At 43.0% G+C, this 17,700-nt stretch overlaps 1 protein-coding gene and 1 long non-coding RNA gene across 2 annotated transcripts in view; both read left to right on the top strand.

The window, feature by feature from the left end:
- Positions 1-17,018, top strand: part of LOC123385433 — a 28,554-nt gene extending 11,536 nt beyond the window's left edge. The window contains exon 3 of the long non-coding RNA XR_006597913.1: positions 16,739-17,018. This is a non-coding gene — a long non-coding RNA (uncharacterized LOC123385433). The remainder of the gene's footprint in view (positions 1-16,738) is intronic.
- On the top strand, positions 3,466-4,642 carry DPPA5 (developmental pluripotency associated 5). Its single transcript, XM_003986310.5, has 3 exons — positions 3,466-3,687; positions 3,761-3,940; positions 4,365-4,642. Exons 1-3 carry the CDS (start codon positions 3,576-3,578, stop codon positions 4,421-4,423), a joined length of 351 nt encoding a protein of 116 aa, XP_003986359.2. The 5' UTR covers positions 3,466-3,575; the 3' UTR covers positions 4,424-4,642.
- Positions 17,019-17,700: the final 682 nt, after the last annotated feature.

Below are 17,700 nucleotides of genomic sequence, written 5' to 3'. Positions count from 1 at the left end.
ATTTAATTGTGCATGAGCTCTTTAGAAGGGACATTAGTCATTATTATCCAATATTTTTGGATGGTCATACTTTCTGAAGCAACAATTTAAGTCTTGGTTGTTTATCCTCAAAGTCTGTACAGTTTTACAAGTTTGAAATAAGTTTGTATAGTTATGCAGGCTTGTCTCTAATGCCCTCAAGTTAGACATAATTCCTGTGCCTCTCTATCTGCTTCTTTAAATACTATATTGGTGGGATGACTGGCTAGCTTAGTCAGTGGAACATGTGACTCTTCATCTTGGCGTTGTGGGTTTGAGCCCCATGTTGGGTATGGAGATTGCTTAAAAATAGAAGCTTTTTAAAAAGCTTTAAGTTTATTTTTATTTATTTTGAGAGAGAGAAAGAGAGAGAGAGAGAGAGAGAGAGAGAGAGAGAGAGAGAGAGAGAGAGAACAAGCAGGGGAGGGGCAGAGACAAGGAGAGACAGAATCCCAAGTAGGTACCACACCATCAGTGCAGAACCCAATGTGGGGCTCGAACTCACGAACTATGAGATCATGACCTGAGCCAAAATCAAGAGTTGGATGCTTAACCAACTGTACCACCCAGGCACCCCTTAAAAATAGGAGCTTTTAAATACATACATGCATACATACTACATTGAACTTCCAGCCAAAGAAATGTTGTGGGAGTAGGTACAGGAAAGTATTTAGAAAGTGTGGTAAGAAAATTCTCACTGAGGAGATGGGTTGCACTTTTGTCCCCCAATAGTGTTACTTTGTATTAGCTAACTAACACACAATTACTTCTCCTCCCTTCCGTTAAAATTCAAAACCACAGGTTTTGAACTGAGCCTGGCTGGCTCAGTCAGTAGAGCATGTGACTCTTAATCTCAGAGTCATGAGTTCAAGCTCTAAGTTAGGCATGAAGCCTACTTAAAAAAAATAAAAAAGCAAAAAAAGCAAAACCACAGAAAAGTAAGAAGAATTCTGTATGTCCTTACTGAGAATCAACTGTTGACATTTGTCACATTGGCTTTCTATATATACATAGAAAATGATAGTGTTTCATTTTTTTTGGCAGGGGGCTGAAATATTTGTAAGTAAATTGTAGATATCAACACTTCACTTTACATATTTCAGCATGTTTCTCATGAGAAACAGTACTTTCCCTTATATAATAAAAATACTTGGGGTGCCTGGGTGGCTTAGTTGGTTAAGCATCAGACTCTTGATTTTGGCTCAGGTCATGATGTCAGGGTTTGTGAGATGGAGCCCCGTGTTGGCTTCTGCACTGACAGTGTGGCACCTTCTTAGTATTCTCTCACTCTCCCTTTCTGTCTGCCCCTCTCCCACTCACATTCTCTCTCTCTCTCTCTCTCTCAAAACCAATAAACATTAAAAAAAATTAAAAAATACTTGTCATGTTCTACAAGTTCTGTATTATAGAACATATATGCAAATATTACTTTACAACATAGTCCATATTAAAATGTCCCCACTGGGGGAACCTGGCTGGCTCAGTCTGTAGAGCATGTGACTCTTGATCTCAACATTGTGAGTCTGAGCCCTATGTTGGTGTAGACATTACTTAAAAATAAAATCATTTGTAATATTTTTTTAATGTTTATTTATTTTTGAGAGAGAAAGAGCATGAGTGGGGGAGGGGCAGAAAGAGAGGGAGACACAGAATCTGAAGCAGGCTCCAGGCTTTGAGCTGTCAGCACAGAGCTGGATGCAGGGCTTGAACCCATGAACCATGAGATCATGACCTGAGTTTAACTGACTGAGCCACCCAGGTGCACCTAAAAATAAAATCTTATAAGAAAAAACAGCCCCCATTGGTCTAAAATGTTCTGTCTCTGCCTTTGATTCAGGATTTGAATCATGCATTGCATTTCATTGTCTCTTTATTAATAAAAGTCTTCATTTTTGTTTATATGACATTGACAAACCAGTAGTCCATTTGTCCTATTGGTGATGCTAATTCTGGTCTTTGTTGAGGTGGCATCTCCAACTTTGTTGAGGTGGCATCCTCCAACTCTATATTGTAAAGGAACATTCTCTCCTGTCATTCCTTCCAGACCTTGTGAATATCCAGTTCCTTAATAGTTGAATATTTGATAGTTTTAGCCATGGATAATTATATAAATTGATTACATTGGTGGTTGCTAAAATCCCACAGTTGTTTAAGGGTTATTTATTTTGAGAAGGGGGGAGAGGCAGAGAGAGAGAGAAACCCAAGCAGGGTCCACACTGTCAGCACAGAGCCAGACTTGAACCCACCAACTGTGAGATCACAACCTGAGTCAAAACCAAGAGTCAGACACTCAACCAACTGAGCCACCCAGGCACCCCAAGAACCTAGTTTTTGACTGAATATGAGGAAGTCTGCCCTAAGAAATAGTCTTAATAGTAAGCTCATGGGCTTAGATGTTACCAGAACAAGGTCTTGGGAAAAGTCAGCTTCATCTCTGCATTTATGAAGCTACGAAACATTGAAATCACACTTTCATTGGGTGAATCCCATGTATGAACTACAAATGATGTGCTTTTTAAATGAATAAAACTATTTAAGTTTATTTATTTTGAGAGAGAGAGAGTGTGTGTGTGCACAAGTGGTGGGAGAGCAGACAGACAGAGAGAATCCCAAGCAAGAATCCCCAATGCAGGACTCGAACTCACAAACCTGAGATCATAACCTGAGCCCAAGTTGGGTGCTTAACTGATTGAGCCACCCACCTGCCCCTAAACAAAACTATTTAGAACCAGAAGTCTGGACAGTGTGGAGGCTTCTTGGTATTCTCTCACTCTCCCTTTCTGTCTGCCCCTCTCCCACTCACATTCTCTCTCTCTCAAAATCAATAAACATTAAAAACATACAGTTTGGGCCAAAATGGCCAGGTGCGGCACACCTGAGCTCTGAAATCTGGATAGATTTAAAAGTTCCAGACTCATGGGCTTCAAGGAATGTGGACAGCAGGGGCAGTTTAGAGCCCCCATCACATTCCTTGAAGATAAATAATTTCTGAATCTCCTTTTCTCATTTGTTAAATGGCAGCAATTTAATTCCCAAGTCCCCATGAGTTGTAGGGGTCTCAGTGAAGACTCAGGGTTGGGCCCCGTTAGGTCCAGGGGAAATGGAACCCTCCTTTGGAACGTGGGAGGCAAGAACTTGATTTGGCAGCTCCCCTGTGGTTCTCGCACCCTCAAACCTCAGTTTTCGACTTTTGGGGGTTCAGGCCCAACCGCTTGTTCCCAGGGGAAGAGCTGCCATCGCCCTCTCCCCCACACACTCCCCAGGCCAAGAGATTCTGGTGCGGAAGCAACGAGTCGACGGAAACCCTTATACCCTCTGAGGCAGCTGGGCCCACCGGTGCTGGGGAGAGAGTAAGGTGACGGAGGTGGTCACGTGCACGGCCTAAGCGCAGGCGGGCCGGCGGAGCGATGTGAGTGGCCGACTAGGGCCCCAGGCAGGGGGCGGGGCTTGTTGTAGGCGGGGCCTGCCCAGGTGCTCAACTTCCAGCCCGCGCCGTGGCCCTGGCTGTGTTAGGCCTAGCTTGGGTTGGAGTGTAATTGGTTTTGAAACCAGTGCAGATGGGGACGCTGCCGAAACGAAAAGATATTCCACCGTGGGTGAAAATTCCCGACGACTTGAAAGATCCTGAGGTGTTTCAGGTCCAGACACAACTCTTGGAACCTATGTTTGGTGAGTGAGCCCAGCCCTGACCCAGGCGTCTCGGTCTCCGTGGTCCTGAGCGCTCATCTCCTTCCCCAAACAGGCGTAGGTGGATCTCGAATCCCGTACATCGAGCGAGTCAGCAAAGTCATGCTTGAGTTAAAGGTTCTGGAATCCTCGGGACTCGCCGAGGTCGTGGTTTATGGCTCTTACTTGTACAAGCTTAGGGCCAAATGGATGCTCCAGTCCATGGCCGAGTGGCACCGCCAGCGACAGGAACGAGGTGAGAGGTTTGGGGAAGCCTGGGTAGTTTTACTCCCTCTTCTGTAGCCCTTCTCAACTCTCCCTCTCTTCCGCTGGCAACCACCACCCGCACATTAGGCACCACCCGGGCGGCCCCCAGTAATGCCGTCTCTTGGTCCTAGAGACCCTGGATTAAGACTACGAAGAGAGGCTGCCTGGGACTGGCCTCATAGGGGAAGATTATCTGAGACCTGACCCCCATTCTTCCCTTCCCTCCAACACTCCCCCTAGCTTCTTGGGGGATATTGGAATGGGCTCAGCGGCCCCACATTCTGAGGACTCCCAAGAATTCCAGGTGCAGACCGCTGGGCTGGGAAGTCCCAGAAATGAACCTTTGAAGAGGCTGAGAACTGCCCAGGCTTTTACCCTCTCTCCTCATGAACATCTGTTGCTTTCTGGTGCAGGGATGCTCAAGCTGGAGGATGCCATGAAGGCCCTGCATCTAGGTCCTTGGATGAAGTGAAGCCAGTTAGCAACCAACGCACCTGGATGCAGGATTGAGAGTAGACTGTGGTCAGAGCTGGAATGATCTGGCCTGGTTTAAAGTCTGCTCCAGCTTGGCAAGGAAAAACCAACTGTTTGTGGTCTCTGGCTTTGCCTTGGAGTCCTAATGTAGCTACCATTGCCACCTGCCCCTCTCCTCCCAAGTTTGCTAATTAAAGAATAAAATTTTGAATAAATAGCTCCTTGATATTTCATTGAAGATATTGGAGATAACATCACAGCCAAGGTGGCCCTTGAGTTTAACCCTTAATTAAAACTTTCACAGCTAGAAATGTCCAAGAGCACACTTGGGGTAAAAAAAAAAAAAAAAAGGGAGGGTCTAGGAGTTGGGTTCTGAGATGCAGCTTTGACCAAAACTCAGTCAGTCTTAGGGGAAATGTGATATTGTCTGGAACTGACCTGGATTCTTTTTAAACATAACTATAATAGGTGAACATAACATGTATAAAATGAAAAGCAAATATTCTCAAACAAATACAGAAGTGCCAGTACCTTTTCAATGTACTACTTTTATATACATGTAAACCAAATAGAAGACCACTAGCTGAGTTCTCTGCATTTAGTCTGCTGCAGAATGTTATTTCAGTTGGAATTTGAAGAAAATTTAGCCTTATAGATAGGAATATGAAAAGGGAAAACCATACAGACCTCTTGAAAGGGTCTCTGGGATTCTCTACCTCACTTATACAAAATTACCACACTTGGCCCCCAAAGGGTAAGTGAAATGGGGGGGGGGGGCGGGTAGATGAAAGGTTTACAATAGGTGGGACTCAATCCTGATGGTGGAGGGACAGTCAGACTGGGGACTACACTTTTCCCTACTAGAGATTAGCTTGGTAGTTCACAGATCAGAATGAATCCCACTTAGGGAGCTTTCTGGCCCTATGACCTTAGGTTGTTCAACCGCCTCAGTCTCTAATTTGGAGATAATAGCATCTGACTCCATATGAAGTTGTGAGGTTTAGCTGTTTATATATGTATGGTACTTATAACTGGCATCACATAGTAAGAAGTGTTGACTATTTCTTCGGGAGATTGACCAATAATGGGAGAGAAAACTATCAATTAGATGTTTTCTGTAAGAGGCCAAGGTGGCATGTCCATCAGATAACTGCTCCCCACCCCCCCACCCCCACCCCCTTCACTATCACTAAATGAATGGCACCACCATTTTAGCCCAGTGGTTCTGGCCAAAAACTAAGAGCCATCGTTGACACTTCACATGAAATCGAGGAGCAAGCCCAATCATCTTTACCTTCAAAAAAATAACCCAAATTGAAGCCCCTCCTGCACCTGCATTTTCTCCAGCCCTGCCGTCTCCACTCCCATCTTCCCTTGCCAGGACTCCTGGAAGAGACTCAAACAGGTTTCAATGGTTTCTCTTTTAGTTATCTCACGATCTGTTCTTCAGCCACTCTTAATTACTATTATTATTTTTTAACATTTATTTTTGAGAGACATTTATTTAGCCTGACCTGTAAGGCCCTGTGTAATCTAGTTTATTATCCTGTTGCTGCCTCTCAAGCAAACCATTTTGGTACCCCTTCAGGGCTTTTATCTTCTCTCTTGAGCCTGGAACATTTCTCACATTTTCAAATTGTTCTGATCCCTTCTCTCAGGTCCATGTTCATCTCTAGAGAGGTCCACTCCTTCACAGTCTTTACTTAACCTACTTTACTTTTCTTCATCGCATTTGTAAACCTTACTGACAGTGTTAGCTGCTCATTTTCCTCCTCTCTTCCACTATAGTGTAAACTCCAGCAAGACAGGGATTTTTTTTTTTTTTTTTTTAAACAGGCAATATGTAGGATAGAATGTTTAAGGGTTATTTCAGAAGACGCTGATACAAGCTAGACTGCTTGGGTTTGAAAAATTATCAGCTACCTATTAGGTTTGGAGCCATGCGCATGTCGGCCTTTGTGCTTCAGTGTCCTGTTTGTAATATGAGGATAATAACTATCTCAATGTGTTGTAGTGAGGATTAAATAAGCCAAGACTATGTCCTAAGACTATGTCAAGTCTTAGAACAATGTCCCTTACAATGGGCATTCAATAAATACTTCTTGAATGTAGGAGGAGGGCTGCTCTTCATCCACTGCCACTGGAACTAGATTGCTCCCTTCCGGCCTCCAGCCCAATCCTTTAAGGTTCTCATTATTGAAGACTCAATGGGAGAAGCCATGGAAATCCTTTGTAAAGGGCCTTGTTTTTCTGTCTCCTGAAAGTGTGGAATGCTTGTCCTGTTTTTTGGGGTCTTTAGCACACCATACAGCTTTTGGGTAACTGGGAAAACAAAGATGCATTTTGGCACACTGTTGAAGTTCCTTTGGTGAGTACAGCAGGAGACCAGGCATGTACCTCAATTGGCATTTTGACACCCTCCCTTACAGCCTTGAGAAATGTACCAATACTCTGGTCAGAAAGCAGCTCCTGCCCAAGATTTTTGGGGGGAAATCAGTCTCATATTTCCCACACCCACAAGAAATGATTGTTAAAACAACTGTACCTCTGATTTTGAAGAACTAGACACAGATAAATGAATTTCCTCCTATTTGGAATGTCAAGAGGGGAAGCTGGCTTAGCTCCATGCGGTAAGAGGGCTTGATTATTTACAAAGGTTGGTCTGTCTTGCACATTTGTTCCTTGCAGGCAAGGAGATCTCATGGCCTGTCATGGCAGAATCATTGGTTGCCAGGACCAGAGGCAATACCAGGGCCCAAGACTCCATAGACTGGGGAGGGGCTTGTTTGGGATGAGGTGGGCTGTTGGCAGGTGCCATCTTAGTTTCCAGGGAAGAGATTGTTGGTGAATCGTGGTCACCTCATGGTGGTTCTCTGTGGCTTTGGGCACATTTTAACGGAACAGCATTGGGCAGGATATTTTTGAAAACCTGTCAATGGTTGCAATGTAATGAGAACTATGGACTAAGGGGAGAGTACTGGTTGTAGTTATATTGGAATAAACAGCATTTTCTTAAGTAACAGTAATATTTAACACTTGCAAATTTTTAATAGGTACCACACTCATGGATCAGAATCCCAAAATGATAGAAAAGTCTCCTTCCTATCATTTATAGGATTATAAAAATTATCCATTTATCTACCTATTTCTACTCTCCCAAAATAAAAAGCTGTCTATGCACTCTCCCAGAGTTGTTGTTTTTTTTTTTAAATACAATTACAATTATAAATGTAGATTATTTTCCTCCTTCCTTATAGCTGGGCATTGTTCCATTTAATTAGTTCTCTACCAAAGGATTTTTGGGTTGTTCCCAACCTTTGGCTTTTACATAGGTGTGGTGAATATTTGAAAGTCATTGTTTTGCCAGTTTGCAAGTAGTCTGTAGGCTACATTCTAGGGAAAATTGCTGGTCCAGAGAAGAAAAAGTATATATAATTTTGATAGATATTACCAAATCGCCTTCCACAGGGGTTAAGGTAATTTCACCCCCAGCAGTAATATTGCCTGTTTCTCTACAAGTTCATCCAGAGATGGTTGGCATACTCTTCTTTTGCTGATCTGTTAAAATGCGTAGTCTTTCTGAGTTCTGTACTTCTTGCTTGAGTCTGCTCTATAGACCAACAGTTGTGGTTCCCTCAAATTGTCCTTGGCTAGTGCACCCTTCAAACAATCAGTTTGCAATGAATGTGTGTGGAAATGTAAACTGGAGAGTTGGGAATCCAAATTCTGCAATGCAAATGAAACACACAAAACTGTCCTTGCCCTTATGTGGCATCTGGGTGGATCAGTCGGTTAAGCATCGGACTCTTGATTTCAGCTCTGGGCATGATCTCCTGGCTTGTGAGATACAGCCCCTTGTGGGATTCTGCGCTGACCTCCAGGGGCCTGCTTGGGATTCTCTCCTCTCTCAAAATAAATAAACATTAAAAACAACAACGACGACAACAAAAACTGTCCTTGCACTTAAAATCTACAAATTTCGTCCCGAGGGCAGTGCTTCCAAGGGTAGAAAACATCTTTAGGTTAATCTGGGTCAAAGTAGCAAAATCTGGAAATTTAAGAATATGCCATAGATTCCATGCACACCCTGGAATGAAGATGTTTTATCCCTTAAAAACACACACACACATACACAAAACTTTGAGACAATTCATAAGAAAGGTTTTGGAATAACCTGAAGATTAAAAAAAAAAAAGGTTGTTTTGGGGGTGGCTACCTTTTTTTTTCCCCCTTGAGTTTTAAGCTTTTGACCAGTTTTCCAAGGATAAGTGCATGATTATGAAAGGCAAAACAACTTCCATTGTAATGGAGATGAGGGGTCTGCCCTAGGGAAGGTCAGACTTTGGCACTGATGAGATTTGGAGAGGAGGAAAATCTAGGATTTAGTCAAGGAAAGCCTGGATTGCTTACAAAACAGAATTGATGAACAGGAACAAAATCCAATCTAGTGAAATCCTTTGGCCCAAAAGTGGTTAACAATAGCCAGTGCTGATTAAGGCCTTCTTGCCTGCCAGGAACTCCATCGAGATCTTGCATTTAGTGACTCACCTAATTCTCTCAATACTGTAATTTTACAGATTAGGAAAACCAAAGCTCATCAGTCACACCCCCTCCTCATGATTCATATATTCACATTTAAATATGTATGTAAGTTTTGAAGATTACAAGAAACAATTTTACTCCTTGCATGGAGTGGGGGAAGGGGAAGATTCCTAGCAGGTGTAGGCATTCCTGGTTGGGACCCACAGGAGTGCCCAAACAGATCTCCACTCCCTCTCACTGTAGGCTCCCCAGGAGGTGCAGCCAGGACTCCCAGGACCCAGGGCGTCACTGGGAGTGGGGCTGTCTGGCCATCAAGTGTTTGGAGGAGCTTCAGGGTGCTTGGGACTGACCTGGGTGGTGGTGGGTGGGGGGGCGGTTAGGGAAGTTTCCCCAAGTAAGTCAGTCTGTGAGCCTGGCAGTGAGCCTGGCCAGGCGTAAGGGACTGGAGCAGATGCGCCACCCACTAGAGATCTTGGGAACCAATGCTTGGGCCGAGTGGCTGGGATTGAAGTAAAGCAGAGCAGACAGTGTTAAGGCTGGGAAGGGAGGAAGCAGGTCAGCCCAAGGCCTTGCAGACCATGCTAAGAGCAGGAGAAGTCATCCAGGGGTTTAAACTGATGGTGAGCTGTTGAAGAAGCTCTGGTTCCTCAGAACCACTCAAGTTCAGCTAAGATCTCAGTTTACATCCCGATTCCTCTCTAATCCCTCTGCCTTGCCAACCCTCCCCCCCACCCCCGCTCCCATCAGTTTGTTTAATCTGGAAACTTTTGTTGAGTGTTTGCTTTGCCACCTGCTCAGGAACCTTGCTCTAGGGAGAAAACAAAAATGAAGATGTGGCCAGGGAGCATTTTCAGGATTTCAGGGAATATTTTCAGAAAGCAAGCATCTGGAACGTGATTTACAGGAACTAAATCTGAAACATTAGATTGTATGGTTAACTAATGAGGAAGAAGACGTTTATCTGTTTGGCATGTAGAATTTGGGAATTAGATTTTGTTCAAAGAGAGATGGCTGTACCAGGTCCATGTTGTAATCTCTGCAATAGCAGTTCTGGAAACACTAGGTTATCCTAACCTGACTTCAGCCATCAAAATCTGGACCTAATTTCATGCGGTTTGTTTTTATTTCTTTTTCATTAAAAAAAAAATTTAGGGGCGCCTGGGTGGCGCAGTCGGTTAAGCGTCCGACTTCAGCCAGGTCACGATCTCGCGGTCCGTGAGTTCGAGCCCCGCGTCAGGCTCTGGGCTGATGGCTCGGAGCCTGGAGCCTGCTTCCGATTCTGTGTCTCCCTCTCTCTCTGCCCCTCCCCCGTTCATGCTCTGTCTCTCTCTGTCCCAAAAATAAATACACGTTGAAAAAAAAATTAAAAAAAAAAATTAAAGTTTGAGAGAGGAGAGAGGGAGAGAGTGCCAGCACAAGCAGAGGAGGGGCAGAGAGAGAATCCCAAGAAGGCTCTGCACTGTCAGTACAGAGCCCGATGGGGCTCGAACTCACAAACTGTAAGATCATGACCTGAGCCAAAATCAAGAGTCAGACACTTAACTGACTGAGCCACCTAGGTGCCCCTGTTTTTCTTTCTAACTTTAGCAGAAAGCATGGTTATTGTTGTTGCACAGGGGATGTCTAAGATTTAATTTTATTAAGCTGCCAAATTAAATAGTGTTCAGCTATATTGTTGAAAAAGAAAAATAAAATGTCCAACCTTCAAGGACTGCTAGTATGAACTTCTGCCACAGGTGTGGGACTTTAATGAGGGACAGGTAAGGCAAAGAAACTAGGGTGGAATGAATCAGGGCTTTGGGTATGAAGAAAGGAACTAAAAGGGAGAACAGATAGACAATTCCTCTCTTTTTTTTTTAATTTTTATTTTTGTTTATTTTTGAGAGAGAGAAAGTGAGAGGGAGAGGGACAGAGAGACAAGGAGACACAGAATTTGAAGCAGGCTCCAGGCTCTGAGCTGTCAGCACAGAGCCCAATGTGGGGCTTGAACCCATGAACTGTGAGATTATGACCTGAGCTGAAGTCGGACGTTTAACCGACTGAGCCACCCAGGTGCCCCATTTTTTTTGTTTTGTTTTTGTTTCTTTAATTTTTAAATGTGTATTTGTTTTTGAGAGAGAGAGAGCGAGCGACCAGGGGAGGGACATAGAGAGGGCAGACACTACCCACCGAGAGATAGCATCAGATTCCACAAGTTAAGGGTTCAGTCCCACAAGACTGCCTCCCTCCATCACCACCACTTCAGATGCCAGTCATGAACCTGGGTTATTACCTGTGTTTCTGAACAATGGGCTACATATTGGAGCTTCCAACGCCCCCTTCCTTGGGCTTCAGACACCAGGTGCAAGTCCAGCTTATTACCTGTACTTCTGAACAAATGGCTATAAATTAGAGGTTTCCATGACCCTCACCCCACCTTGGGTTTGTTAGGGTGGCTCACAGAACTCTGGGAGCCAATTTACTCACTAGACTGACAGTTTATTATGAAAGGATAACACAGAACAGCTGGATGAAAGAGATGGGCAAAGGGCAAGGAGCTTCCATGCTTTTCCAAATGTACCACTCTTTCCAAATCTCCACCTATTCCCTAACTTGGAAGCTCTCCGAACCCTCTCCTTTTGGATTTTTAATGGAGGCTTCATTACACAGACATGATTGATTAAGTCGTTGGCCATTGGTGATCAATTCAATTTCCCCGCCCCCTATCCCCTGGAGGTCTAAGGGCTGGATTGAAAGTTTCAACCCTCTGATCAGTGGTTGGTTATCCTGGTCCAAAAGTCACCTCATTAACATAGAAAAAGACACCTCGATGGCTCTGCCTCAGGAAATTCCAAGGGTTTGATTTGCTGTGAGCCAAAACTAAGGAGTCAAATAGCCAGTCAGAGGAGGATTCACCCTTGATGGGATCCTGTAGTCAAAGGGCCCTCGCTGGAGGCATCTCTGAGGAACCCACCAGAGGATTGCATAGAGTCTGGAATGGAGTTCCATGGAGTTCTGTTGAGCAGCATTTTCAAGATGACTCAAGGTGGCTTTTTTCTCCAGGTCCACAGGACACAGGCACTTTTGCCCCACTGGCAAGGAAACACCTTTCCATTTTACACTAGTCCTCTCTCCATGTTTTGCCATCTGGACAATTGGTTGGCCCTTTGCCTTTAGACTTTTGCAGATCTGAAACTCACCCACCCACCAGTCTCTGTGTTCCATCAAGTATAGAGGACACAGAAAATTTCTTGGCGGTTCTCCTGAAGACCCCTCTCTTGGCTTGGGAAGGGGTTGGGGAAAGATCCCTAGATTTCTCCCATGGTGTGGACACAAGTCATTTAAATCTTAGCCTTCTTTATATATAGCCTGGAATTGGGTGATGGGCTAATGTTGGTGGAATTGGATTTTTGCCAAGCAGTCTGTTTTACAAGCCCTCTATAGGTGTTATAACTTCCTCTTGTTGAATGTGAGAGTACTTGATATATATTTTTCTCAGCTTTGGGGCCTCAGACAAAACTACAAAGATTAGGAGTCCTATTTTAACATCTTATTACGGGCTTTGGTGGGAAAATTTATTTGGTATTGGTATTTTGTATAGAGAGGAATATCGGCTATTATTTATATCTGAGTTAGTCCTCAATTTATTATTATAAATCATTAATGTTTCTTGCCAGGATTTGGTATGAAAATTATTATTTTGTTTTTTAAACTGTATTTATTTTTTTTGAAAGAGAGGGGAGGGGGGACAGAAAATCCCAAACAGGCTCCACACTTAAAGCGCAGAGCCTGATGTGGGGCTCAAACTCATGAACTATGAGATTATGACCTGAGCCAAAGGCAGATACTTAACTGACTGAGCCACCCAGGTGCCCCTGAAAAGTTATTTTAAAAAGGTTAGCTTTTTAATAAATATATAGGAGTATCCAAATGTGGTTTGTTTTGTTTTTGAGAAATTTTAACAAGTATGACACAGAATAAATGGCATGCTAAAAGTGTACATTTTGATGAGTTTTGACATTTGTATATACCAGTGAAACCATCACCATTATCAAGATAACGAACATCTCCAAAATCCCCAAGTTTTCTCTTGCTCCTTTATAATTCCTCTCTCCTGCCCCTCTCTTGCCTTGAACTGACTTAGAGGGGACACATTCAGTCTTTCACCATTAAATATGATGTTAGATGGAGGTTTTTGTAGATGCTTTTCATCAACTTGCTTAGGAAACACTCCTCCTGTGTGTCTCCTGTCCTCTCAGTACTCTACTACAACTATATCACTTCTGCCAGTTCTGGTTATGAAAAGTGTGTAGGCTTTCCCACACCAAGCACTTCTGCAACCCCAGCCGGGTGTCCTACAGTTAAACTAAATTCTTATTTTATTTTATTTTATTTTATTTTAATTCATTTATTTATTTTTTAATTTACATCCAAGTGCATTAACATATAGTGCAATAATGATTTCAGGAGTAGATTCCAGTGATTCATCCCCTTTGTATAACAGCAAGTTTCTTCCTTAGTGCCCCTTACCCATTTAGCTCATCCCCCCACCCATAGCCCCTCCTATGAACCTGTTTGTTCTCTGTATTTAAGATTCTCTTATGTTTTGTCCCCCTTCCCCTTTTTTATGTTATTTTTGCTTCCCTTCCCTTATGTTCATGTTTTGTATCTTAAATTCCACATATGAGTGAAGTCATATGATATTTGTCTTTCTCTAATTTCACTTAGCATAATACACTCTAGTTCCATCCACATTGTTGCAAATGGCAGGATTTCTTTCTTTTTGATTGCCGAGTAATACTCCAATGTGTATACATACCACATCTTCTATATCCATTCATCTGTTGATGGACATTTGGGCTCTTTTCACACTTTGGCTATTGATTATTTTTTATTTTCATGTTTATTTTTGAGAGAGAGAGAGAGCACGAGCATGAGTAGGGGAGGGGCAGAGAGAGAAGGAGACAGAGTATCCAAAAGCAGGCTTCCAGGTATCAGCACAGAGCCCCAACTGAGCCACCCAGGCACCCATTAAACTAAATTCTGACACTATCGACCTAAAGATAGCATCAGATCCCACAGGTTAAGGTCTCAGTCTACACAAGACTGCTTCCCCTCCCCCATGCCAGTTGAACCCTGCCTTCTGACCAACTAGCTATAAATTGGAGGTTTCTATTGCCCTCTCCCCAGGCTCATTCAATATATTTGCTAGAGCAGCTCAGGAATTCAGGAAAATATTTAGTAGATTACAGGCTTATTATAAAACATATAATTAGCAACAGCCAGATGAACAGATTCATAGGGCAAGGTATGGGGAAATGATACCGAGTTTCCATGCCTCCTCCCTGAATCTCCACATGTTTACACTCTTGGAAGCTCTCCAAACCCTGTCTTTTTGTTGTTTTAAGGAGGCTACTTTACAAAGACATGATTGATTAAGTCCCTGGCCATGGGTAATTGATTCAACCTCCAGCTCCTCTCCTTTCCCCCAGAGGTCAGTGGGGTGGGACTGAATGTTTCAACCCTCTACACACCCTCTAAACTTAAGCAGTGATGGGATCCAAAAGTCACCTCATTAACATGACAAAAGGCACCCTTATCACTCTCCTCACTTAGGAAATTTTAAGGGTTTTAGGAGCTCTCTGGACCAAAAAGGGGATGGAGGCCAAATGTATACATTTTATTGTAAATCAAATATCACTCAGGTTAAGGCAGTTCTCTTCTCCACCTACTGGAGTGTTTGGGTTTGTTTTGTTTAAGTCTTGAATGGGTGTTGAATTTTATCAAATGCTTTTTCTGCATCAACTGGTATGATCTTGTGGTTTTTCTTCTTTAGTCTGGGAACGTGCTGGATAACATTGATTTTTTTTTTTAAGTGAATTCTTTCCCCAACAAGGGGCTTGAAGTCATGACCCCAAGATCAAGAGTCACATGTTCTACTGACTGAGCCAGACAGGTGCCCCGCTTTTTTCAGACAGTAAAAAACCCTTTATTTTATTTTGTTTTATTTTATTTTATTTATTTTATTTTTATGTTTACTTATTTTCAGAGAGAGTGAGCACGTGCACACGAGTGTGTTAGGGGCAGAGAGAGAGAAAGAGAGAATTCCCACTAACAACTCAAAGCCCACAGGGCTCAATCAAAAGAACCATGAAATCATGGCCTGAGCCGAAAACAAGAGTTAGACATTTAACTGACTGAGCCACCCAGACTCCCTGAAAACACTTTATTTTAATGGTCTGATTATCTCTTAACTAAAATTTTAAATTTAGAAAAGAGATATTACCATGCTCTGTGAAATTAGGAAAGTGTCAAAAATCACATATATTCTTTCCTTCTCACATACATTCTCCTTAAATTTTTTTTTTCAACGTTTATTTATTTTTGGGACAGAGAGAGACAGAGCATGAACAGGGGAGGGGCAAAGAGAGAGGGAGACACAGAATCGGAAACAGGCTCCAGGCTCTGAGCCATCAGCCCAGAGCCTGACGCGGGGCTCGAACTCACGGACCTCGAGATCGTGACCTGGCTGAAGTCAGACGCTCAACCGACTGCACCACCCAGGCGCCCCACATACATTCTCTTTAATACGTAAACTTAATATTAGTGACAAATTTTAATAGAGTAGAAAGCCTTCATTATATTTGTCTGTATTTAAAGTTATCTAGGGGCGCCTGGGTGGCTCAGTCAATTAAGTGTCTGACTCCTGATTTCGGCTCAAGTCATGATCTCATGGTTCATGAGTTCTAGCTCTGCTTCAGGCTCTGCAGAGCCTGCTTGGAATTCTCTCTCCCTCTCTCTGCCCCTCCCCTGCTCATGCTCTCTCTCAAAATAAATAAAACTTAAGAAAAAAAAAAGTTATCTATCTTTTGAAAAGAGAAGTTCCAAGACTAATGTGCACTGAGGTTGTCAACGTGAAAAGTGTTTTGTCTTGACTCCTGGCACTAATATTAGCAATAAAGAATTAGAGATTGATGTCCAAAGTGAAAGCAACAGTTTTATTAAAGCAACAGTACACTCTCTAAGAGACAGCAGGCAGGTTCCTCGGGATACAACTGTCCTTAGAATTTTATTTGTTGGGTCTTCCTGGGCTGGGAGGAGCCGAGATGTACACTGGGGTGGTCTCTCATGGAGGCTGCTTTCAATCATTTGTGGGACTCATACTACAGGTGGGTACGGGGAGTTTTTGACCCTGCAAGGTTTGTACCAGACCATCATGGCAGTCTTTCTCACTGGGGTGGGGGAGAGTTTTAACCACAAGGCAAATGCATTATAATGAATGTAGGGCTTACCCTGGGGCAGAGATGGAAGAGGAGAGCACTTGCTCTGCACCTGTGACTCTTGGTCTGTTAGTCCCAAGGTTTTGGAAACTGCAAAGTCGGGATTTTGTGGATCTCCCCACCCTTACCTTCTAATCTGGGACCTATTTATCATCATCCTTGCCTCCTGTTCAAGTCTCTATCATTCCCCCCCTCAAGGACTTGGGACTCTGCCTCCTGCGTTCCTTCCACTGCTCATATTTAGCTTCTACCTAACAAAGTTAAGAAATTTAAGAAATTAGATCAACAGTTTATTCAAATTGTTTAACCTGGTGGTTATAGCTCGTTAAGTTAAAGTTATATATTGGTTTGAGAGTGATTGGTGGTGATAAAAATTATCCAAAATAATGAGTAATGAGATATTTTGGCTTTAAAAGGATACCATACTCCTAAAAATTTCAATTTTTATCTTTTAGTAATTGGTCAAATTTATTTATTTATTTATTTATTTATTATTTATTTATTTATTTAAGTAATCTCTGTTAGGATGTCCTTGGAACCACAGTAGAGGGGATGGCCATCTTGCCAGAGCAACCCAATGAAAAGCCCCTAGTAGCGTGCCAGAACGAATTGGAGGTCAACCAATCACCGAGCGACAGCACAACCTGATACGAGAAAGGCCCACCCGGACCTAAACCCGGAACCGCTGCAGCTTAAAAAACCCACCCCACCACACCTGGGTGCGACTTCCCTGACTTCTCTCTCTCTCCCTGAGTCAGGGAACCTCGCCTGAGACCTTAGTTCCCAAATAAAGCCTTTGACTGTTAAAATTTTTTAGCCTCTGACTCCTATCTTTACCCTGCCTTTCGCCTGACCCTAACAATCTCTACACCCAACATGAGGCTTAAACTCACAACTCTGAGATCAAGAATTAAACACTCTTCTCACTGAGCCAGCCAGGCAGGCGCTCCAGTAATGTCAAAAAAAAATATATATATATATACACATATATATACATATATTTGTGTATATATATATATACATGTATTTTTTTTAATGTTTATTTATTTTTGAGAGAAAGTGTGCATGTGTGGTGGGGAGGAGCAGAGAAAGGGAGAAAGAGAATCCCAAGCAGACTCTGTGCTGTCAGCTCTGAGCCCCATACTGGCTCAAACTCATAAACTGTGAAATCGTGACCTGAACCGATATCAAGAGCCAGTCGCTCAACCAACTGAGCCACCCAGAAGCCCCTAAATACATTTTATATTATATATCAGTCTAGTTTATTTCTCACCACAGTTTTGGAAAACTGTCACCAAAATGCAGTTTACTTCAATGAAGAACTTATGTGATGAACCACAGCCATTAAGCACCCACAACTTAAGACACTTCAGTCACCAGTGCTTGTTCTTATACCTTCTCTCTGTCACCCTATCTGATTGGTACACTCTCCACCCTCAGGAAAATTGTCATTTTCAAAACCGGTTTGTAATGC

Source organism: Felis catus, chromosome B2 (assembly GCF_018350175.1).
Source record: "Felis catus isolate Fca126 chromosome B2, F.catus_Fca126_mat1.0, whole genome shotgun sequence".
In the NCBI taxonomy this organism is placed as follows: Eukaryota; Metazoa; Chordata; class Mammalia; order Carnivora; family Felidae; genus Felis; species Felis catus.
This window is presented reverse-complemented; position numbering and strand designations above follow the sequence as displayed.

Excerpts from the sequence above, each read along its gene's own strand:
- DPPA5 (XM_003986310.5), top strand. The coding sequence starts at position 3,576 with ATGGGGACGCTGCCGAAACGAAAAGATATTCCACCGTGGGTGAAAATT. Across the intron at positions 3,688-3,760 it reads ACTCTTGGAACCTATGTTTG|GCGTAGGTGGATCTCGAATC; the intron begins GTGAGTGAGCCC and ends TTCCCCAAACAG. Across the intron at positions 3,941-4,364 it reads CCGCCAGCGACAGGAACGAG|GGATGCTCAAGCTGGAGGAT; the intron begins GTGAGAGGTTTG and ends TTTCTGGTGCAG.